The 25,726-nt window shown below is 42.0% G+C and overlaps 1 protein-coding gene across 1 annotated transcript in view; it reads left to right on the top strand.

The window, feature by feature from the left end:
• The window catches only part of LOC135224253 (calcium-binding mitochondrial carrier protein Aralar1-like), a 273,099-nt gene that overhangs the window by 211,149 nt on the left and 36,224 nt on the right, over positions 1–25,726 (top strand). The window contains 4 exon segments of the mRNA XM_064263106.1: positions 5,186–5,304; positions 18,057–18,227; positions 20,211–20,319; positions 20,322–20,353. Coding sequence (XP_064119176.1) covers positions 5,186–5,304; positions 18,057–18,227; positions 20,211–20,319; positions 20,322–20,353 — 431 coding nt within the window.

Below are 25,726 nucleotides of genomic sequence, written 5' to 3'. Positions count from 1 at the left end.
TCTTTCCCCAAAGACAAAGTGTAGGAATTACCTTGAAAGCTGGTGAGTGCAAAAGTTAGGCATCTTTCATGTCCACTGTAAACATCCATATACCTTTCTCCATGGCAGCTAAGAACCATGGAGGTTGACTACATGGAAAAAGGGAACAGATGGACACAGAGGTTGAACCTGTATGTCTAGGAGGTGTCCTCTGACCTCCCATTGCCTGGCACTAGGAGTAGCCTGTTGTAAAAAGCCCAGCAAAATAGCTGGTGCTTCCTCTAATGCTTAGTCTCTAACTCAACACCTGTCTCTTCTTTAGGCTGCTCTGTATGGCTGAAAGACTAAGAGCTGGCTGAAGAGGTGGTGAATCCCTGAAAAGAATGCAATAACCTTCAAAAGAACTTCATGAACCAGGGCATCTACAACTAAGTGTTAACACATCTGGGTGAAGTTGCCCAACCTGTACCCACAGGCACACAAGGGCTTGAAGAGCTAATCAGACTTAGGATTCTTGATATTAGTGGAGGAATTGTACATCCACCTTGGATAGAATGAAATCTGGAACCTTGCTGCCAAAAGGACTCATCTTTTCTGAGCCCGGAAAGGGAGATCAGGGAAAAGGGGTGGAATTGCCCAAAGTGCATTTATAGTAAGAGGAAATGAAGGACACTTCCTTTTAGTGGCCTGGGAATGGTGGAGAAAAGTACTATTTTGGTATATTTTTGTCTCTACAGCTGTAGAAACAGATAGTCTGTTGTCTGTTACTTCCCAGAAGAATGAACTGAAACCAGTGAATGTCTGTTAAGGAGGGAGACTGAAGGAACTAGCGAGAGCATAGCTATTCTCCATGTGAACTTAATGTTGCCAGTGACATGAGCTAGTTCACCTTTCAGATTCAAAAAATGCCTTGCCAAGGAAGCAAAAACCCCTAGGGCTTATCAAAGGATCCATGGCCCAAGGAGGAAGACATCCATCCAAACTCTTTCAAACACAGGTAACAGTGTATAGCATGATTCACTAAAGGGTATAACTTCGATGATGTTTGCCAACTTTTATACATATTCTCAGGTCTCACAAAACCAGGTGCTAAAGTTCTCATAATCCATATGGCAGAAACCTGAAAGTCAAAAGTTCTTTCAGTGTGTGGACCCACTGACACCTTGCGTGGACTTGATGTCTCATGTACTCACTGATGCATTGCTTGCAGATGCCTCGTGCAGACTCACTAATGCCCTTGTGGATTCACTGACACCCATGCTGAATTGCTGATGCCAATGCAGACTCACTGTTGTCAGTGCAGACTCACTAACATCTGTGCGGACTCAGTAATGCCTCGTGGAATTGCTGACAATAATGCAGACTTGCTGATGCCCGTGTAGACTTGCTACCAGCCATGGGGACTTGTTGATACCGCATGTGAATTTGATAATGCTTTGCATGGCATTTATGAATGTGGAAACTGACAGATTAACAAAAGAATGTGAATATCTGGCATGCTTAGCCTAAGCTTGAAAGGTAGTCCAATACAAGCCACAAAAACCTGGGCATAGACCATCAGTGATCAAAGGCTGACTACAGACTCAGGGCTCCAAGCAACAGCTGGAGGCACAACAACAGCACTCACTACAGATCACAGTCAGTTATCTGGCTTCGATGAATTGCTAGAATAACTGTGGGACAACTGGGTCAAACACAAGATCTAGACCTACCATAAAACAAAGATCTAGACCTACTGGAGATAGACTTACCATAACTGTCCTTATGTGAGAGCGATCTAACTGTCCAAAGATGGACTATGCATTTTTGTACTTATACAGTGTTCCCCCCATTTTTGAAGAGGATGCATACCAGACCCCCCATGAATAGCTAGAATCTGAGAATAGTTGAAACCCCTTTAAAATGCTTATAAGTGCCAATTTTGTTCGTTAAAACTCAAGAAAAACATACTAAAAATGTTTTTTTAATAGTTTTATCACAAAAAATGCATTTTATGATGAAATTGATGAAAAATTCTCCTAATATGCAAATTTCCTGCGAATATTGGGTAGATATGGTGCATAAAGAAATCCGTGAATACAGGAGTCCGCGAATGGCGAGAATGTGAATACAGGGGTCCACTGTACCATTACATAAGCATTCAGTGGAAACCTGTTGGGGAGAAATCGATTTTTGTACTACAGCTTTAGTATTGTTCTTATGCTCTGAAAGAACCAGCCCAAGAAGAGTCTATTTGGGACTCAGAGGTCTGGAAAAACTAAGCCCTATTAATAATGGTAATATGCTCTGAATGGTTCCAAACTGCAAATGTGACTTATGTACAAGCCTCTTTTTTTTCGCATAGTCAGTAATAATATTGGGCTTTTTGATTGGATCCCCTGTCTGAGTGTTATTTTGGGGCTAACTGACCAATATGTAATGTCAACAAATTAAATTCTTTTCTGTCCTTCCACTTATGGCAAAGGTGGACATCACCATTCTATTTTCATGAATGGTCCCAACAATTTAGGTGTTATTTTGGTGAAGAAATTTACTTAGGTCTGACTGGAGTGAAAATTGTCAGTGTACAGAATATGAACTTTGACCAGATGAGCCAAAAGTATCTTCAACCCTGCTCCTGGGTGGTCTAGGGGACCATTAACAGGTATATCAACAACTGTCCATATATACACAATGTCCATGACACTGCCAGTCTGCAATCACAGGTAACTTATTTTTTATACCAAAACAATGCCTCAAAGACCTAAGAATTTTACCATTGAACAAAGTGAAGCTCTCATCTATCACAAGCTTTTGAAACAGTTGGAAATATCTTCAAAAACTTTTCTGTATCATCATCATGATCATCATCATCATCATAAACTTCCCCATTTTCAATTGTCTATCTTTGAAATGGGGGTCTCCAATTATTGGCCTTATAATGTAGACTCTATAAATGGATAGTTGAAAAATAATCCCTAAATGATGTTATGGGACATTAGGCATTAATACTGTAACTACAAGGAGCACTTATCATTTTTTTAGACTCACATCCTTCCATGCTTTCATTTTACCTGAGCCTTCAGGTCACTCAACAGCATGCTCTCCATATACAGGTAATTCAAAAAGCTATATCGTGTGCTATTTCATCATATCTAAAAATCCTAAAATAGCTTAATTCTTCAGTTATCACTCAATCTAGTTATGTGTCGCTCTTTTTATCCCAGTAAACACATACTTATTGGCTGTAAAATTGCTATCATCAGACCAACCATTATCTCCTGATTCTCTTGCCAATGTTCCACTCATCCAAACATCACCAGCACCACCTAGCAAACATAAACTCAAGTAGTACATATCACATAGGCAAAATGGCCTTCTTCCCATTATTGCTAAATGTATATCCTTCATTTTGCATGCTTTTATCACTTATAGCATCACTTCATTGACCTCTCTGAAATGTAGGATAAGTATCATCATCCAAACCCCTGAGCCATGTGATTTATCATTTTCTTAGGTCATTTTCATCATTTTTCCAATCAGACTCTGCAACTTCACTAGCTTCCATGTCAGAAATTTTACATGCAAATACTACTTGGTTGTAGTCTCAACTGATACAATGCATGGTCATGGACATTTGTGCTGGGACTCAATATCTTAAAATGCCCTCATGTTCAAGTCATATTTCCTGTTGTGTAACAAAATGCTTACAATGACAAAGGAATAGGATGGAATGCCTCTTCATCCAGTTCTGCAATTATGATTGTAAATGGTTTATTATTAGAGGGGTTTGGACTTGATCTAAATATCTGGAACTAGCTGGAAAAAATTTCTTGCTGTGTTGGTGCTGTAACAGTATGATGTTTCATGACATTTAAAGCATTGGCATTCAGTAGTACCTTCAAACAAAGGATGGTGTTGTGCCTGGCACCACTCTTGTGGCTTTGGGGTTGCCCTATGTTGTTTGATAAGTGGTGGACTTTCACACGGTACATTATGCACATGGCCAAAGTGGGGCATACTTTGTGACTGCTCCTCTTGTCAAAAACAATATTGAGGGGGACAGTGAGCAAGCTTCTGTAAATTGTGAGGTGCTTTGTGGGCATGCATCGAATCAAGGAGCTTGAAGAGTTGACTGCATAGAAAACATTGAAATGATTATTGATCATTGCTTTGAGAGTGATGACATAGTAGGTGAGACAACTGGTCATTGTGTTGATGGGAGATGTTAGATAAGTGGGCATCTCAGAATCCCACAGCTACACTCCTCTCAAGAACTTGACACAGCAAAATAAGGCACTGGATATACTTCAGCTACGAGCTTCATGTTTAATTATATTGTGATATAAATACTCCTGAGGCATAAATGATAAGTACACATGTGCTGCCTTGGATTAAAAAATGGGACTGAAAGGTGCCTCGGCTTTTACCTGGAGTTTTCTGCCATGAATACCATACAAAGCAATAGCTATTATGTTCCTTGTAATTATGTCGTAGGTAGACAGGTTAACCCCCACAGCTCGGGTATCATATATATACGATCACATATTGGCATATTTTTTACAACTGTCAACTGTCATAGGGAAAGGAGGCTCCTCAAGGGGTGGGAAATATTCACTTACAACTTCCCGTGGAAGGTAAATGCATTTTTTTAGATTTTTTTTTCTTATACTTTGTGAATATCCATATCTTCCTTTTTCCATTGATGAGTTTTTTTTTTTTAGTTTTTCTTTTAAATTGGCAATCCTTAAATTTGGCCCGATCATGGGTGTATGTGTTAGCGTATATTAGCCCTGACTGTGGTGGTTAAGGAATTGCTGTTGTAATATTCCTGACATTTGTCATCATCTATGTTTGGGCATAGTAACAACTTTATAGCCCTGATATAGTTATCGCCTGTGGGGGGCAGGCCTTCTATCATCCATCATGCTTTGACATGAGGCAACCCAGTAAATTGGTAAATTTCCCTTCACTAATGACAGTTGCTTTCTGCACTGGGGGGCCGAGGGAGATCTTCAGGAATTTTAGTCTGAAGTCCCTTTTCTGGCTGAATGCAAGAAATTATAAAATACATTGAGAGAATTTTGTAGTAAATGTTATGGTTAAGAATTGCTGAAATATACATGCTATATTAATGTATTCATGACTGTGGGATATTCATATTATTAAAGAAAACTTGTTATGCTATATTTGATCTTATATTAAAAATATGTTAATTCTCTTTCAGCTGTTGGTGCTACTGCTGTTTACCCCATTGATCTTGTAAAGACAAGAATGCAGAATCAACGCTCTGGCTCTTATATTGGTGAACTTATGTATCGCAACTCTTTTGACTGCTTCAAGAAGGTTGGTATATAGAAATATAGATTTTATTATGGAGACTTTATTATTTGTTTTAAATAGTTGCATTTCCTTGTTTGATCCTATGTTACATCATATGAGACAGTTGTCTCCTCCATATACTTCAAGTTTTCAAGATAGAAATTGTTTGAAGTCTGCTTTATGTGTATAAACAAGAAATCAGTGCAAAGCTCTTGCATGAAAATAGTAGATAAAAATGCCCTTTTTTGAGGGTATTGATTCTAATCACATACTGATATGTTCTAAGTCCAGAGTGGACATTAGTACTATTACCATAATCCTTCAATTACCTGGACTGATAGATCCAGGGGCCCATTGGATAATGATGAAATTGATAGAAACATAAAAATCTAGGGGTGTCGAAGGGGAACTCTGTACACTTACTCACCTAACCGTGCCAGTACTACCATATAACTGTCAACGCTGCATATGCTTATAATTTACATCCATCAGACTTAAAAATGCAAACTTTCTGCAAGAGACCATTATCTACCTTTTTTCCCCACATTTGTCACAAAATATATTGCATAAATATACTCTGAAAAACAGTAACCCCTTCTTTTCCTTTCTTTTGTAAATGACACAGTTCAGTAGATTGGTAGCCTACCTGTGTTTACCCACAACCTACCATGGTTATATCACCATTAATGTATTTTTATATAGCAACTTTTTTATCACTTGTTACTATATTGTATTGTTATACATGAGATACAAAATGTGTATGAGTGAATATGTGAACTGTTGACCTAGGGTAAGTGTTACACAGTTCACAGTATCTGTTTGCGTAGGTCAGATAGGCTATTACAGCTGTATTGAAGATAAAGGTAATGGAAATGAAACTGATATTTTTCTTAATGAATCCATGTATTGTTATCATGATATGTCATCATAGTAATATGTATAATAAACTGATCATCTGCCATTTGCAATGGCATAATGTTTACATTCACAGAACCAGCTGATTCATCTTACTAGCAAAAGAATTAGGAGAATGATTTTTTTAGTTGCTATAGGAAATGAGTAATATCTGAATTATACTACTTTTATTTTTGCATATACATGTAAAATGGTTATACAAAGGTAAACTAACACTATATTACAGTAAAAGCCCTCAAAATTGCGAAACAGCCGTTTCCCCAGTTCATTTGTTTACATCACACTTGATGTAATAATGTTAGTTCTTTGGTAAGTGGTTGTTAATTATAAATGATGATTATTCATTGTTATGTAAGCCATAAGTTTGGTATTCCTGTTTGAAAACCTAGCCTAGTACAATCTACTGAAAAAGGGATTTTGACGTAGGAAAAAGCTATTTCTGGGCAAGGAAGCCGTGTCGCCCAGTGAAATGTGTCCTCTTTAGCACTATTTCTAGTAAAATATTGCTATAATACCAGAGAACTGCTAAATTGGACATGTCAGAAGTCTCTGACTCGCTCACCTAAATAAAAGGTGTCGGTATAAAACTGGGGCGAGTGTTAAACACTACCACAGCAACCCCTCCAATTAGCCTTTTCCTCATCAAAAGACCCTAAATACGGGGAGCCGACCCATAGGTCACACCCAGCTACCCTGTTGAAGGAGTCTGTGACGTCATTCTTATCGATAGCCTCCCAGCGTTTGAACGCTTTTATTAAGCTATCTGTTCAATTAAAAAATATTGTGTTTGTGCAAAACTCCTTGTGTTTACATCTTTAGTACACATGGCATTTCCCAATGATGACTGTCCAAAGCAAAGTCATTTTAGGAATACTACTAAAAAGTAGTTGATCAAAAGTAATTGATCATTTTCTGTTGCACTTAGTTATTTTTCATTTCACCTCATAACATCATGGAAGCTTCACTTGCATGCCTCTGTGTGTGCATGTTTACTTCCACATGTAGTATTTCATCAATGTTGACATTACCGCCTCTAGATAATGTGCGTGTTCGTATGTGTGTTTCTCAGCGCAGTATCATATTTGCCATCTTTATTTTTTTTGCACTGATTTACTGTACAGTATTTCATTACCTTAACAGGGAATATTTTATCACTTGACATGTCATCTCTCTCTCTCTCTCTCAGTTATCTTTTAGCTTGTAAAAATATAGGACTCCCTCACCCCCCAAAACTCGTTCTCAATCTGACTACCGGTGTAAAACAGCAGAGCATAACTAGAAATACTCAGTGGGCATACAAACATCAGTCATCACTCTTTAAACTGAAAACTTTTCGCTAAAGGCACTTATCCACCTTTTTTTCCCCATATTTATAACAAAATATTCTGTATAAATGCTTTGAAAAAACCAAACCCTTTCTTTTTCTCTGTAATAAATATTATAGCTTTTAGTAGGTAGGTAGCCTTTGTTTACCCACAACCTACTTTGGTTTTATTACCATTAATATATTTGTATACAGCAGCTATTTTTTGTTATCATATTTTACAGTAAGCTTTCAATTATCCAGATTGATAAAGTCAAGGCCCTCTTGGATGAGGGCAAAATCTGGATATGGGCAAGTAAAATACTTTATGGGTGTTCAGCGGTAACTCAGCATCCTTACTCCCTCAACCTTGTGAATGAGGGAGTAAGGATGCTGAGTTATTGCTGAACACCCATAAAGTATTTTTCTGGGCTCGGCCGTGTCGCTCCGTGAAATAAGTCTGTTTAGCTTTATTTCTAGTAAAATATTGTTATAATACCAGAGAACTGCTAAATTGGACATGTCAGAACTCTCTGACTCGCTCACCTATAAAAAAAAGGTGTCGGTATAAACCTGGGGCGAGTGTTAAACACTACTACAGCAACCCCTCCAATTAGCCTTTTCCTCATCAAAATCCCCTAAATACGGGGAGCTGACCCATAGGTCACACCCTGCTACCCTGTTGAAGGCGTCTGTGACGTCATACTTTTCGATAGCCACCTTGCGTTGGCATGTTTGTTTTGAGCTGTCTGCTCTTTAATCATATTTTGTGTTTTATCTCTTTATGGATCGTTAGTCTGCCTCTTCACCCAAGTTAAGTACTTGTTCCGTTTTTGACAATATTTAGGGAGTGAGTTTGCCTTTCGTTTTGCCTTTATTTAGGATTTTGTTAGGCATCACTTGACCGTAGCGGCAGCAAGTCGCCCTTACGGCGTTCCTTTGTATGTATTATATCGGTTTTGCGTTGGCATCCATCCTGCTTTACCGTGTGGTATTTCAGTACATATTTTATTTATATCTTGGGTGGCAGTTTTAGGTCGATCCTGTTTTTGATTACTTGTATTTTCATTATTTTCATGGTTTTGCACGGGGGCCTTTATTTGAGCACGTGACTTTTTTACGTGCTTTGTCGTTTACCCACCGTTATATTTTATTTCTGGTTTGGTATATTTCATTAAGTTATTTTCATTTATTTTATTTTTCGTCTGCCTTCCGTTTCATTTCGTTATGACAGTAGGCTAGTTATGGGTTTCCTTGGTGCGACTACCGTCATCGGGTGGCCTTCATAGCGGTTTAATATTTTACGAGTTTTAACTAGTCATATATAACCGCCCCCGTGTTGAAGCATGATTTCTTTTAGCTTTAAGTCATTGGTTTTAATTTATGTATTTTTTATGTTGGATGTTATGTCGGTTGCCTACATAGCTGTCCCTGCGTTTTCCTCGTAGTCTAATATCTGCGGGGATACGCTGGGTCATATGATCGTCACCCCATCAGGCCTACTTCCCTCCCCCGCACGAGGGGCTCCCAGTAGTTGGGTGCCCCTCTCCCTCAGGTTGTCGCTGATGACCGATCCGAATCAGCGGAGGGGGGTTACAGAAGTTCCTCCAGGTCCTTAGCTTGGTGGGTTGTTGCTTCTCAGCCGACCTTCTCCTGAGTTGATGGTTGCTCTGCGTATTCAGTCTCGGTTTCCGTGGATTGGGTGCGTTCTGCTTCTTTCAACTCTCGGAGTTTTCATCCATTCGCCTATACATTCCCTCCCCGCATAAGGCGGGTTTGGATTCCGGCTTCCCCGGTAATCGTTGAGGGTTATGTTTTCGGAAGTTGCTCTTCCGTGGGCAAGCATAATGTATTGTTATTTTAGTTTTTTATCTCTGTTTTGCCATGGAACTTCAAGTTCATGTGGCCGTCCCGGGATACTTCGTGTATCCCTCCCGGGTCATACAGTCCCGGGTTGATTTATGTCTTACACAGTTCCGGGATGTATATATTTATATATATATATATAGAATTATAATATTATATATAACTATATATATTATATATATTCTATATTGTTTCAATCCGGAATGATCCGGCATATTACTTTGTAACATGGGTATTCCTATAAGTTTGTGCAAACGTTTGTATACGTATGTTATTGCACTTACAGGCCACCCAGTGTCTGGTTGCCGGCTGTAACGCTGTTCTACAGGATCCGTGCGGCCAAGATGTTTGCCGGGGCCATGCCCCGTGTGCAGTTGCTGAAAGATCCCGTAGTCTGGCATCACGGAAACTGCTTTGCCTGCTACGTCTTGGTGCAACAGGTTACCTCTCCGGTAAGTTAACGCACTGCATCCCCCATGCATATTGCGTTGAAATTATACTGCACAGTTTTGATTAATATAGTGTTTAAAAAAAAAAAAAAAAACTAATAAAAAATAAATGAAAAATACAAATAAACAAAATAACTTAAATTAAATAATAATAAAATAAAGTACAAATTAATAATAAATAAATACAAATAATAATAACTAAATAATAATAAATCAATAATAAAATAAAAATAAAATAAAAATAAAAAAATACATTATAAAAAAAAATTTAAATTACATGTTAATTAATAACAATAAATAATTACAGACGGAGCAGTCTGTTAAGGATGCTGCACCCTCCACGCTGGGTTGGAGGTTTTGGCCGGAACGTAAGGAAGGCAAAGCTGTATATCCTATCCCAAAATATGGCAGCTTTGATCTTCCCGGCCGGAGAAATCGGCCGGATGCCTTGACCCAGCCAGAAGTCGCAGCACCAATTATCAAATGAATTCGGGATTCAGTTATTGAACAGCAATAGGCGGAATTGCCGGAGCTTGGGTTGGAAGGAGTGTCACTTGAAGTGGTTGACAATTTGCCCATTACACCAGATGTGGGCACAGGTAACAATGTTAATGAGTCTAACTTAGTTAGTCACCGAGGGTCTTTCCTCGAGTCATTGATTCTTCCACTCCCTCTCCTTCTTCCAAGGGTTCCTTCAAGGTTTTTCACAGGAGGGTTGCCCCCTTCTAGGTCGCATTCCTTCTCTGTGATACCTAAAATAAAGACAAATCCTTCTGGTAAAACCTTGCTTAAAAGAAAACCAAAATCAAATTCAAGGCCTGGAAAAGTGCCAAATGTTCATACACATATTAAACCTAGGCTGAAGTCTTCAAATCCGAGGTCTTAAGAGGGAAATTCTTCCCATTGCCCCACAAGTCACATACTTTCAGCATTTAGCCACCGGATACCTCATAAGGTACCGCATGGGGGGCAGGAAGACTCCCCTCTAGTCGGCCAAGACCTGTTCAATATGAATATTTTAAATCAGGTCAATAGCCTAGGTAACTTAGCAAGTTGAGCCGCAGCAAGGTTTGAAGAGGTGTTTAAGAGATTAGGTACGCAGGACTCCTGATTGCAGACCTCAGACAGGAGTCGGCATTTCAGGCACCTAATAGTAACTTGGTGCAAGGTCAGAGCATGCCTGACGGAACCACGCTCCCTTCGTTCCACCCTAGTAATCCTTGGAGGGTGGCGAACTTCGCTCCGTTTGTCAACGGGATGTTGACTATAGAAGGTTGTGGTACACATAGGCTCGAGGATTTTGAGTTCTTCCCCGAAAGGTTACAGCCACCATTCATAGGTTGTGTTAGGCTTACTGAGGCAGCTCTGGTTAGAGAGGATAAGGTCCCCAAGGAGGCGCTTATCCTTTCTAGAGACCGGGCTCAGCTGTGTATGAAGCCTGGAAGAGTGGAACTGTGCAATACTAGGGTAACAGCATTTAGGAGCCCTTTCACGATGTTTACGACGGTTGATGGAAACCCGTTACCTTTTACATCAAAGGTAGCAGAGCTTACCCTCCAGGCAGTGACACTGGAAGAGCCCATGTTACAGCTTAGGGAGGCAGATCCCACATCATTGCTACTCCCAGGTAGGGAGGATTTGTGGGCGGATTTGCCGGCTACATTCTCGGTAGGCAAGCTTAAGCCAGACTGTGCAATCACTTTGTGTAGTGAGCGCCTCCCTTGGCTGTCAGATGCACTGATTCAAGCCAAATTTAACGCTAGGACACGTCTCGTATGGTCTCTTAACTCCCTAGTGCTGTCGGAGACGGCGGCTCTTGAGTACGCTCAGGAGACGCTGTTTAAGATAATTGCAAAGTCGTTACTTTTGAGCATGCAATGTGACTTGTACGACTTTGCGGTTGCTAGGAGAAATTGCAGGAAGTATGTTCTATCCGAGGCTGCGATTAGGCACGAACCGAACAAGCTTCTGGCTTCCTCAATTTGGGGTGCAGACCACTTTCCAGCTTCTGCAGTAAACGAGGTTCAGGATGAGGCATCGCGTCTTAATCAAAGCATCAGGTTGCGTTGGGGTATCCCTTGTAAGCGAAAACCGGAGTCGTCTTCCCCCAGTTCTAGAGCTAGGAAGAGGCAAAGGCGCTTCCAACTTTTCCAGGTTCCACAACAGCAACCTGTGCTACAGGCTGTACCAGTCCAGCAGGTACCCGGGCCTTCGACTTCTAAGGCTCAGCCTCAGCACCATCATCAATTTGTCCTCCTTTCGCCGTCAACTAACCAACAGGCTCCCCCACAGTATACTGTGTTGCCGGCATATAACCCGGTCTATGGTAATCAGGTATTTCAACCTTTTGCTAGGGTCGCGAGGGGTGTCAGGGCTAGGGGCTCCTTTCGTCAGCGTGGAGGAACCAGAGCCCAAGGGCGAACTAGAGGTGCAAGAGGAACCAGACCATCGTCATCTCAATGAAATTTCTCAGGTAGGAGGCAGGCTGTACCCCTTTCGGCATTGTTGGGGGTTCAGCAGTTGGGCGAAAAGCATAGTATCCAGGGGCCTAGGCTGGAGTTGGAACAAGGGTCCACCTCCACCCATCACCTTCTATTAGGAACCAACCCAAGAGTTGATAGATTACTCCCGGGATCTTCTCCATAAGGGGGCAGTCTCCAGGACAAAGCATTTGAAATTTTGGGGTCGCCTATTCAGTGTCCCGGGGAAAGGCACCGACAAAGAAGGGTGATCTTAGTCTTGTCCCGTTTAAGCTTGTACATTCGTTGTGACAAGTTCAAAATGCTGACCATCTCTCAGGTACGGACCTTACTTCCCAGTGGGGTTGTCACCACCTCTATAGGTCTTTCAGACGCCTATTAGCATGTCCCGATAGCTCGGCACTTCCGCCCATACCTGGGTTTCACACTAAAGAAAGCAGCCTACTACTTCAGGGTGATGCCCTTCGGACTGAATATAGCCCCAAGGGTTTTCACAAAACTAGCGGAGGAGGTGGTGCAGGAGCTAAGGTCTCAGGGTATATTGGTGGTGGCGTACCTAGACGATTGGTTGATCTGGGAGTTAGATAAAGACAAGTGTATGCAGGCCACGGACAAGGTCATGTCTTTCCTGGAACATATAAGGTTCAAGATCAGAAGGGCCAAGTCCCGTCTGACCCCGGAGTCCAAATTCTAGTGCCTAGGTATCCATTGGGACTTAGAATCACACACTCTTTCCATTCCATCAGGAAAGGGGAAGTAGATTGCCAGGGCAACAAGACAAATTTTTAAAAAATGCAAAAAGACTTCTAGGAGGAATCAAGAGAGGTTCCTAGGCTTGCTCCAGTTTGCCTCAGTCACAGGCGTTCTGTTGAAAGCCTAGCTTAAGGACATCAATCAGGTTTGGCGTTCAAAGGCCAATGCCAGTTGTCGGGTCAAGATGGCCCGGATACCTCTGCTCCTCAGGAAACGTCTCCGTCCTTGGGCAAAGGCCGCGAACCTAGCCAAGGAGGTTCCGTTGCAGTCCCCTCCCTCGTCCCTAGTGGTGCACAAGGACACATCACTCACAAGTTGGGGAGGTTATTCACAGCATGTGAAGGTTCAGGGAACTTGGTCACCTCAGTTCCAAATGCTTCACATCATCATCCTGGAAGCTATGCCAGTGTTTCTGACCTTGAGGAAGATCCGTCCTCCGAAGAAAACTCATATCAGGTTGGTCCTCGACGGTGCAATAGTGGTACACTGTATAAACGGGTGGTTCAAAGTCAAGTCATGTGATCACGTGATGGTAGCAAATTTTTTCTCTAGCAGCCAAGAACACTTGGCATCTATTGGCTACCCATCTGGCAGGAGTCCACAATGTCGTAACAGACGCACTGTCCCGATCAGTCTCCCTGGAGTCAGAATGGTCTCTGGAGCGGGAATCTTTCAAGAGAGTTTGCAGGAGGGTACCGGGTCTGGAAGTAGATCTGTTCGCTACAGAGGCAAACCACAAGTTGCCTTGTTATGTAGCCCCGAATCTGGACCCTCTGGCATACGCTACGGATGCACTAAGTATAGATTGGTACCAATGGAGAAAATTTTATCTATTCCCTCCAGTGAACCTTCTTCTGAAGGTGCTACACAAGCTGAGACCTTTCCAAGGCCTTGGTTTTCCTTTCTCCTGGAGATAGCTCTTCGTCCTCACCCTCTCCCGGACTTGAGGTTGTCACAACAAGTACAAACGAGGCCTGTGTTCGAATCCTCAGTTCTTCACAAAACCCTAACTTATGGATTTCATGAAGTTTGCAGGTAGGAGAGTAGGGGACATTGATCCACAGAACATTTTGTTCTTGGAGTCAGACAAAAGAGAATTTACACTTCGTCAGTATGATTGAGCAGTTAAGGAATTAACTACATTTCTCAAGTAATCAAATACCAAAGTAATGACAATGAACATGGCTATACCTTCTTCAGGACTTTATTCGAACAAGGCTTGGCAGATGCCACGATAACAACCACTAAGTCAGCTCTGAAAAAGGTTTTCTTCTTGGGTTTGGTATAAATCTAACTGAGTCTTATTTCACGTCAATTCCAAGGGCATGCGCACGTCTGCGGCCCGTTCACAGGCCATCATCAGTGTCATGGTTTCTTAACGATGTTCTCAGGCTAGCTTCTAAATAGACAACTTAAAGTGTGATTATCAAACCCTTTTGCGTAAGACACTATTTTTATTAAATCTGGCTTCAGCTGCCAGGATATCGGAGCTGTCATCATTAGCTAGGGACCGAGGGCATATAGAATTCCTTTCCTCGGGCGCTGTGTTGCTTTCGCCAAATAAAGAATTTCTGGCTAAGAATGAGGACCCTTTGGTGAGGTGGTCCCCATGGAAGATTGTCCCGCTTCCGCAGGATACATCTTTATGTCCTGTTAAAAACTCTCAAGGACTATTTATCTAGGACATCTTCCTATTCCGGAGGCCGGCTCTTCATTAGGCAGAGTGGTGGTACCATATCATTACAGGGTATTAGACAACAAATTTTGTATTTTATTAAGAAAGCCAGCCCAGGGTCATTTCCCAGGTACATGACATTCGGGCTATAGTAACTTCTATAAATTTCTTCAAACATATGAACTTTGATGATCTAAAGAAGTATACTGGTTGGAAATTGCCCTCGGTGTTCAAAAAGCATTACCTTAAGTCTTTGGAGGGTCTTAAATATCATACCATAGCAGGGGGGAGACCAGTGTCCCCTGCTATAACATCAATATAGTGCTATCCTTGTGTCATACAGATCTTTTCCTTTATGACAGCCTCATTAATATTCTACCTACCGCCGCAGTTATATTTGTTATATATATTATTATTTCTAATCAATCTTGTATTTCATTTTAGGAAAATGTAGCTTGGTGTTTTCTCTGGTACAATTTCACGGAGCGACACGGCCGAGCCCAGAAAAGGGATTTTGACGTAGGAAAAATCTATTTCTGGGCGAGGAAGCAGTGTCGCCCAGTGAAATACCCCCCTAGTTTTTCCCCCCCCTTGCTGTGCACCAAGCTTCAATGCTATCGATAAGTATGACGTCACAGACGCCTTCAACGGGGTAGCAGGGTGTGACCTATGGGTCAGCTCCCCGTATTTAGGGGATTTTGATGAGGAAAAGGCTAATTGGAGGGGTTGCTGTGGTAGTGTTTAACACTCGCCCCAAGTTTATACCGACACCTTTTTTTTATAGGTGAGCGAGTCAGAGAGTTCTGACATGTCCAATTTAGCAGTTCTCTGGTATTATAGCAATATTTTACTAGAAATAACGCTAAACAGACTTATTTCACTGGGCGACACGGCTTCCTCGCCCAGAAATAGATTTTTCCTACGTCAAAATCCCTTTACTTGCCCATATCCAGTATGCTTATAAACAACAACTACCACACTTTAAACTGAAAACTTGATGCAAAAAGGAGTTAGCTAAGTTATTAAACCATATCTCTAACAAAATATGCTGTTTAAATACATGTAAAAATAAGTGAACCCTTTTTTTCTCATATGCATCACACAGTATGATAGGTTACACTTCTGGTTATATCACGGTCTTTTTCATTTTGTCCAAACAGTCTAAAATACATCTTACACAAAAAATGCCAACTAATTTTTTCTTCTCTCATACACAACACACAGTTCGTAACATTACACTGTTGGATATATCACATTTTCATTTTGTCCAAACCCACTGTATGACACAATCTTTGAAATACATTGTCATTGTATACAGAAAAAGCAAAAAATTTTGTTCATCTTGTCCAAACAGTCTGCAAAGTACACCTAACATATACAAAAAAGTAAATCCTCCATTTTCATCTTCTCCAAACACTGAAATTGAGGCAGCACAGTGGAGACGACTGGGAGTGATGTCATCAATGGAAGTGACGTCATAAGCAGCGATGACATCACGGCTTCCCCTCGATCCAAACAGGAAGCAGAAGCCACTGGCGGAAGGATACAAAATGACTGACCCCGTGACGTCACTAGTGGGGCTGCTGCCACGGCTTTCCTCTGACTCGAAGAAGTGGCAATCGTCACTGGCGGAGCAATACAAAATGGCTGACCTCGACTACCCACGAAGACGAGGCCAGGAGGAGGGAGGAGGGCCTGGACAACATGAGGACGGGGGTAGCAAGCATCCATGAAGTGCGTCAGCAAACCCTCCAAGGATGGTGAAGCCCAAGTGTCCCCCAAAGCGCTGCCATTTTGGACGCTTCCGACTCTGAAATAAAAGACAATGATGAAAAAGCCTCCTCCCTCCCAGGAATCAAATTAACTCCCGAAGAAGAAGGGGCGACATTACATAAATCAGCCTGAGGGCCAACGATGAATCGATGAAAGAAAAGGAAGGGGACAAAGACACAACACTACTATGGGGTGTGATAGCTGCAGGAGACGAAGCATCAGGAAGAGGAGAAGAAAAACCCTCCCACGAAGGGAGAGTAGAAACCCTACGATGCTCCCTCTTACTATAAAATAACTTCCACTGCTCTCTAGGCTATGCACGGCATTCCGTGCAGGGATTCGTTATTGTACAAACGTTAGAGCGACACCTACTACAAGTGATGTGGGGGTCGGTCGCAGCTGAAGCCAAAAAAAATGAGAACACGGAAAACCTGGACTTCCAGGGCACACACGTTGATGAGGCCGAGATGGAGCAGAAGAAGCCATGATAACAGCACACACACACACAAAAACACAAGCAAAACGGGCAATGAACCAGGTAAAGGCCAAGAGAGGTCAACCCCAATTTCGCCCAGGCGGTTAAGAAAAGACTGACGCGGTGGCGTAGATGCATGGTCCTTGACCACTCTTCACCCGATATATGCACATGTTGCCAGATCTCACAAGATTCCTTGCTTTCATATGCGATTTAACCGGATCCAGCTAGGCACTAGAAATTATCCTATTGTTAAGACCGAAGGTTTGTAGCTATGAAAAATACAAATTGTCTTAGAAAGTTTGTCATTGTATACAAAATAAAGCAAACCTATAAATACTTACATAAATACTTTTCTTTGTCACTACCTGTGTGTGCTGCTGTGTGCTCGGAAACATTATTGCAATAGGAAACCACTTGCAAACAGTTCAAACAAGCAACTAAACATGCACATCCATACAAAGACGGGAAAATGCTCTTTGTTACCAAGTGCATTGGTACTTTCTGGATGTAGCCAATTATAGAAAAATATGTTTGTGATACATATGCCCATCAGCCATTGGTTGTTAGCTGACTGTAGTGTGTCACAACCAAGGCATGTGCTGTAGCAACCTCATCGCAATCTAACTTGTTAAGAACCAGAAGACTAAAATCTAAGACGAAAGTTGAATGATGAAAAAATGTATACAGGTTATAATAATATACATTATACACAATTGTATTTATTTTTATGTCTGTCTTTTATTGCTCATGCAATTACAGTAACTCGGCTCCATACGTTCTGTAGCCAAATGTTAATGGTGTGTAGTTTCATGAAGTAACATAAGGCAATATTCTTTGTATGCCATAATAAGCTGTATCTTGCTTTTTACTTGCCTTGCTTATGACTTAGAGTAATTGCATAACTGAATTGATGTGCAGTAACTTGGAATGACTACGTATTGTGATATATGATTCAAGCTTTTCTTTAACATTTCTTAAATGATACTAGTCAATAGAAGTATAGTAATATCACTTATGAAGCATACAATAAGATCACATACTGTGTAAAGAACGGGTTTATTTCTTGCACTTATCTATTTCACAGGTAATTAGACATGAAGGGTTTCTTGGTCTCTACCGTGGCATAATTCCCCAATTAATTGGCGTGGCACCAGAGAAAGCCATAAAGCTTACAATGAATGACTTGGTCCGTGATAAGTTAACTGACAAGAAAGGCAACATTCCATTAGCTGGAGAAATGTTAGCTGGAGGATGTGTAAGTAGCCTTGTGCTTAATCATAAGTAATTAATGATCCACTGAGGGATCTCTTCAAGGGTAGATGGTAATGAAATTTGATTTAATTATTTTCATAATGTGTGCATACAGGGAAGTGAATAAGGCTGATGACTGTGGACAGAACTTGGTTTGTTTCAAACTCCTTAAAGGGAAACCCTGACAAAAAGCACTAATCATGATACTGATGGCAAAATATGACCTTTTTTAAGTCAGCTATTTATTACTGTGATATTTATTTTCAGTTTTGGTGAAAAATTGATATCATAATTGCAGTATAGTAGTTACAGTGCTTAGTGAATTTATATTAATGAATCTTATATGAGAGAATATTCCCTCCATGATAATGCAATTTACATGTGTATAAGTTTTCTTGAAATTAACTCTATGACTCTGAATTTAAGTTTTGATTCTGTATTTGCATAAAAAAATTATTTTTAGTGATTTTCCTCATCCAATTAGTGTGACGGCAATTGTACTTTTTCTGCACAGCGGACAGTTATTCAGTAGGGTATTGTTAGCAATGATTATAATTGAAAATTGACATATATTTGAATGTCTGATTTAGAACTATCAAACCCTTATCACTCTTGATATTAGTTGCTTCCTACGTATTTGCATAGTATAATTCACCTCTTATTTTGCTAAATTTTATATTCAGCACTAAGAAGAACATGCCATTGATATTTAAACACATGGTGACAAGCTGTCAACTGCAAATTTTTCAGTTATTTCCTTTTTTTTAAATTAAAGAATAGAGTAATTACTGTGTGGTTTTTTTCAGTTATCAAATCATTAGCCTTAATTTTTAATATCAGAAGACATTTAATTTTTTCTAATGTTTTTCAGCACTTTCATTAATCATTGTATTGCCCTACTTTTGTAGACAAGGAAATATGCAGTCACATGAAATCGTGGCTGTCAAGATTGAGAGGGGCCCCATGCTGTGCATGGTGGGGCCAATTTTTTATATATTTTTTTTTTGTATTGCAAGTGTTGAATGCAAATAAAGGAAAATAAAGGAAAATAACCTGAAACATGGTATAAGTGGCATGGAGAAATTGAAGTACAAGAAATATGAAGTTGCATAAATATTAGCTTGGTGAAAAGAATGGGTCATAGCATTTTAAGATGGCTTTGTCGTATGAAGAGGATTCAGGATGCTAGGTTGGAATTAAGTGTATAATATTGAAACATGAGAAGGAGGAGAAAGCACTAAGTAGATGGATTGGAGTGGATTTTGGAGATGAAGTATTTTCTTAATGAGGAAGCTCTGGAGTATGTGGGTGAGAGAAGTGAATGACAGCGAGTGGATGGGGTGTTAAAATTTTGGAATATCAGCCCTGTGTTTTAGTGTAAGAGTTGGATAATGTTTGGGATGTTTTCTGAAGATTAGCCCTGTTTTGGTACAAGGGTTGGGTAAAGTTTTTAAGATGCCCCCTGTTAAGGGAAATAGCTTCGGTTTTGAAAAATATATATATATATATGTAAAAAGTACTGGTGACCATTACCTTCAACATGTATTTTCACTAGCCACCATGACAATCTATTCTTATTCATCTACTATTCTTAATGATTGCTCACATTTTTGTTACAATGCTTTCCACTGAATGCGTTAAATCCTAGGGAAATAAATGAACAAGCTCTCCCTTCCCTAATAGTATTTAAACAACTAATAATTTTAAATGTCATTTTATACCATAAAAGGGATTTTGACGTAGGAAAAATCTATTTCTGGGCGAGGAAGCCGTGTCGCCCAGTGAAATGTGTCCTCTTTAGCACTATTTCTAGTAAAATATTGCTATGATACCAGAGAACTGCTAAATTGGACATGTCAGAAGTCTCTGACTCGCTCACCTAAATAAAAGGTGTCGGTATAGAACTGGGGCGAGTGTTAAACACTACCACAGTATTTATATGACTGTGCATGCAAAATTTGTCATACCAAATTTTCTTTATTTTTAGGCTGGTGCTTCTCAGGTTGTATTCACTAATCCGCTAGAGATTGTAAAAATTCGATTACAAGTGGCTGGTGAGATTGCGTCAGCTGGTAAGAAGATATCTGCAGTAAATGTAATAAGGAACTTGGATTTCTTGGATTATACAAGGTATGTGGTTTCACAGCTAACATTATTTTCTCTATGGATGTCTTTTATTCCCTGATATTATTCGTAATTTGCATGAAGTAAATTGATATACTCATAATTTTGTATGCACCGCTAAGCTCAAAGCATAGTGTGGCAAGGTTGGCAGTGATGCCAAACCATCTTGCTAAAGTGGTCATTGTAACTAGCTACAGCATATAACAATTGGCCCAATAGGCTCCACATTCATAGCAAAACCCACTAAAAATATTTATATGTGCTTGGTTTTTTAATAGTTTTATCACAAAAAGTGCATTTAATCATGAAATTAAAATGATGGTCTATAGAGAAATCTGTGCTAATAACCGTGGATAAGCGCTATTATTGGCGATTTTCGGTTATCGGCGATTTCTGGTTATCGTCACGCTGTCAGGAACGGAACCCCTGCTGATAACTGGGGACTGCCTGTATATATGTACAGTGCCCTCGGTTTTATGCGTTTCACATTTCTGGGGTCCACTTTGTTGCAGATTTTTGTGGAACACATTCACTTTTCCACTGGGAACTTTCACTAATTTGCAGATTTTTCTTTGGGCAGTATCTAATAAATTATCACTAATTCACTTTTTTTCATAGAGCAACAATGTATTTCCTAATTGTATTTTTTCATTAGAATATAGTACTAGTTACTACTGTATTTTTTCATTAAAATATAAGAGAGAGAGAGAGAGAGAGAGAGAGAGAGAGAGAGAGAGAGAGAGAGAGAGAGAGAGAGAGAGAGAGAGAGAGAGAGAGAGAGAGAGAGAGATGACAACTTTAGTAACAACAAAGAAACAATCCTTTACAAGATCAATATGATGAAATGTATACTAATGTTACTTATTGTTAAAATTCACAAGTTGAATTACTTTAATTTTGTTCATGTACGTAAATTTTGGCATTTATGGAATGTTTTAGTGGACGTATGATCTTAATATTGCCCTACTGTTTTATTATTGATGATCTTAATTATCTCACATTTGTTTAACAGTATAATAATTCAAATAAATGTAAACTTTAATGAATAAATAAAACGAAAACCACAAAAAGATAAAAAAAATGTTTTTGCTATATGTAATGGTGATGTTTGATTATACTCTTGACCCCAAAGTTCCAAGTTCCAAAAATTCCCGAAAGTGAAATACATCTGGCCCCGAGGATTTCTGATTAAGGATTGTGTACCTGTAATCTAAATTTTATTATCTTACTTTTTATTTTAGAGACTTAACTTCATTTTACTTAACAATTATGCGTTCAAGGTTTGGCCTAGGCATGCAACTGAATTTTATCATTTTGTTCATGCCACTTACCTGACAGATATATATATAGCTGCAGTTTCTGAAGTCCGACAGAATTTCAAACTCGCGGCACACGCAGTGGGCGGCCAGGTGGTAGTACCCATTCCCGCCGCTGGGAGGCGGATATCAGGAACCATTCCCATTTTCTATTCATATTTTTTCTGTCGCCGGTCGGTAAACAACTGTTTACAGACCTCTGCTCAGGATTTTTTGGATTTGACTCGCTTTTAAGTATCTGATTGGTTTTTTGGTATTGAATTGGATTGTTGAATTGGCATGCGCGATAGTGGACCGTTTTTTTATTTTGGATTGGCTTTTCTATAAACGATATGTCTGGATCAAGTGCTGTGAGTTTCAGAGTGTGTGTGAGGACTGATTGTAAGGTGAGGCTACCGAAAGCATCGGTAGACCCCCACACAGTATGTATGAGTTGTAGGGGGCATAATTGTTTGGTGGATAATCGGTGCAATGAATGTGAGAGATTGACCGATGGTGATTGGAGAGTATATGAGTCCTATCGCCTTAAATTGGAGCGCGATGGGATCAGGAGGTCTTCCTCCAGGAGTGGTTCTACCAAAGGTAAGGCTAATATCTCTCCTGTATTAACACCTGTAGAGTTTGCAACCCCTAAACCTGTGTTGCCTTCGGGCTCTGATTCTGTGTCGGGAGAAGCTAATGCTCTCTCTCTTATTTTGGAGTCTCTACGCACTCTGGAGACCAAAGTGAAAGCCTTGGAAACTGGCTCGGTGCAAGTGTGTGATCGTGGACCCCCTAGTGGTTTTGTGGAGGGGGCGTCAGATCGGCCCCATAATGCCTCTAGGCCTAGACCTCTATCAGACTCCCAAGACTCAGGGAGTAGGTATGTCGAAAGCCGCAAGAGGGTTACGGGGGCTCCCCACCGATCTGGCGTCCCTTCGGCAGGCCTTGTGGCAAAGTCCCAGGCTGCCAAGGAGCGCGCACGAGCGCGCGTCCTGAAAGAGTGCTTTTCGTCCTCCGAAGCGTCCTCCCCGTGCAAGGGGTGGAGCGCTCGGAGAGACTCTCGTCCTCTGAAAAGGACGTTTCGTGTTGAGGACGCTTCACGTCCTGTATCGCCGCTTTCGTCGGAGGATGCGTATGACGCTTTTCCGCCTCAGAAAAGGGGTAAGATCTCCTCCGATGAGGACGTTGGGTTGCGTGCACAGGCGCGTCTACCTGAGAAGCAGGTAGCTGTACCTGTGAGAAGGGAAGGAGGCGTCCCCTCGCCCCTCGTCTTCTCGCAGGATCAGTCCTGCTTCTCTGTTCGTTCTTCTCCACGAAGAACATTCTTTTGTCCCTTCAGGACCAGCTATCGACGCTTATGGCTCAGAGGACTCGCCAGCAGCAGTCGAGCCTAAGCGGAGGAAGGACCTTAGACTGCCCGTCAAGAGGACGAAGCAGTCTCCTTCTCCCTCTCCTACTTCGTCTCGTTCGCCGATCGCTTCTCCTTCGGCGATTCGCCGATCTCGTTCGTCCTCTAGAAGGACGTTGCGTCAAGACGCTTTTGAGGAGGACGCTCAGCACGACGTTCGACAGGACGCTCGTCAGGACGCTAGGCAGGACGCTAGGCAGGACGCTTGGCAGGACGCTTGGCAGGACGTTCGGCAGGACGCTCGACAGGACGCTTGTCAGGACGCTCGGCAGGACGCTTGGCAGGACGCTAGGCAGGACGTTCGTCAGGACGCTCGCCAGGACGCTCGACAGGACGCTCGCCAGGACGCTCGCCAGGACGCTCGGCAGGACGCTCGCCAGGACGCTTGGCAGGAAGCTCGCCAGGACGTTCAGGGCTCTTTTCAAGACGCTGTTGGGGACTCCGACCAAGAAGTCGTACCCCAAGACGCTAGTTTGCGCGCACAGGCACGTATTCCAGCTAAAATGTCTTCCCTTTCGTTTAAGAAACGTAAGGACGCTTCTCTGGCAAATGAGGCTGCCTCGGGTGGCGCTAAGGACGCTCGTCCTCGTCAGGACGCTCTACCTGCTTCAAGTGGTAAGCGTCATAAAGAAGACAGCCGAAATAAGGCTTCATCTAGTAAGGATAGGGGTCCTTTGATTAAGTCAAGACCCGACAGGCGGTCTCCGCTTCCGTGTAGAGAAGAAGGAGAGCTGAGTAGTTCGGCTGACTCGGTTGAAGAGGAACCTTCTGCGGCTCCTTCAATATCAGACTATAAAGTTCTCGTGCGGCTGTTGCGTTCTTCTTTCGAAGACAAGTTTCAGCCTGCAGCTCCCAAGTCTCCTCCTTCGCAGTTTTCATCATCTAAAACTGGTAAAACCCCGGAGTTTGTGGAGATGAAAACTTCGCTCTCCACTAAACGTGCGTTTAAGAAACTCCAAGATTGGATGGTACGAAGGAGAGATCAAGGCAAGACGACTTTCGCCTTGCCTCCAGCTAGACTCAGCGGGAAAGGGGGCATTTGGTATAGAACCAAAGAAGAAGTAGGAGTTCGTATCCCTTCTTCAGCTCAAGGAGATTTCTCCAGCTTGGTGAATTCGCAGAGGAGGTCTCTTTTATCCTCTGCTAAAGTGACCTGGACCTCTACGGAGACGGACCATCATTTGAAGGGTCTGCTCCGGACTCTTGAAGTGTTCAACTTCCTTGACTGGTGCTTGGGAGTTCTGGATCTGCAAGCGAGAAGCCCAGAATCTCTCAGTCTGGGGGAGCTGTCCAGCGTGTTAGCATGTATGGACAAAGCCGTCAGGGATGGTTCGGAGGAGATCGTGTCTCATTTTGGAACGGCCTTATTGAAGAAGAGGGCTTTGCTGTGCAATTTCACAGCTCGTTCGGTAACTCCAGCTCAGAAAGCGGATTTGCTGTTTTCTCCTCTTTCGAGAACCATCTCTTCCCCCAGACTTTAGTAAAGGACCTGACTAACAGTTTGCAAGAGAAAGCAACGCAGGACCTTTTGGCCCAGTCTACAAGACGTTCAGTAGTACCTTCAACCTCTTCAGCTGCGGTGCGACTGCCGAAGAAGGTTAAGCCCTTTCGTGGGGCTCCCCCCTCGACATCCCCTTTTTAGATCTTCCTCCTCTTTCTACGACTCCCAGAGACCTTTCTCCATCCTATCAAGGAGAGAAGAAGCAAGTATTATTCGATCTCCTTCAACAAATGATCGAGAAAAGAGCGGTGGAACAAGTCGCGGACCTGGGGTCCCCAGGTTTTTACAACAGGATTTTCCTAGTACCGAAGCAGTCGTCAGGTTGGCGTCCAGTTCTAGATGTAAGCAGGCTCAATCTTTTCGTGGAAAAGACCAAATTCACGATGGAGACGCCTCATTCTGTTCTGGGAGCCTTGAGACCGGGCGACTGGATGGTGTCCTTAGACTTGCAGGACGCGTACTTTACATCCCGATCCACCCTCTTTCAGAAAGTATCTAAGGTTTGTCTTAGACAAAAAAGTGTGGCAGTTCAGAGCTATGTGTTTCGGCCTGACCACGGCTCCAATGGTGTTCACTGTAGTCATGAAGAACGTGGCGAGGTGGCTACACTCTTCGGGGATAAGAGTTTCCCTGTACCTCGACGACTGGCTGATCAGAGCGTCGTCGAGAGAGAAGTGTCTGAAGGACTTGCAGTTCACTTTAGCCCTAGCAAAGTCCCTGGGACTTCTAGTCAACCTCGAAAAGTCGCATCTGACCCCAACACAGTCCATCGTGTATCTGGGGATTCAGATGGATTCAGTGGCTTTTCGAGCGTTTCCGTCCCAGGAACGTCAGCGGCTAGGCTTAGAGAAGATCTCAGCCTTCCTAGGGAAAGAGACTTGCTCGGCGAGGGAATGGATGAGTCTGCTGGGGACCATTTCCTCGCTAGAAAGGTTTGTTTCCTTGGGAAGACTGCACCTCAGGCCTCTCCAATTTTTCCTTGCAGACGAGTGGAAGGCCAAGGACGATCTCAATGCCATATTGAGAATATCGCTTCCGATAAAGAACCATCTAGGATGGTGGTTGGACCCTCAGAAGCTTCAGGAGGGTGTGTCCCTAAGTCTTCTGAGCCCCGACCTAGTGTTGTTCTCCGACGCTTCCATCACGGGCTGGGGAGCAACACTAGGAGGGAA

Source organism: Macrobrachium nipponense, chromosome 20, assembly GCF_015104395.2.
Source record: "Macrobrachium nipponense isolate FS-2020 chromosome 20, ASM1510439v2, whole genome shotgun sequence".
NCBI classification, from domain to species: Eukaryota; Metazoa; Arthropoda; class Malacostraca; order Decapoda; family Palaemonidae; genus Macrobrachium; species Macrobrachium nipponense.
Note: the sequence above shows the minus strand (reverse complement) of the source record. Positions and strands in the feature narration are given on the sequence as shown.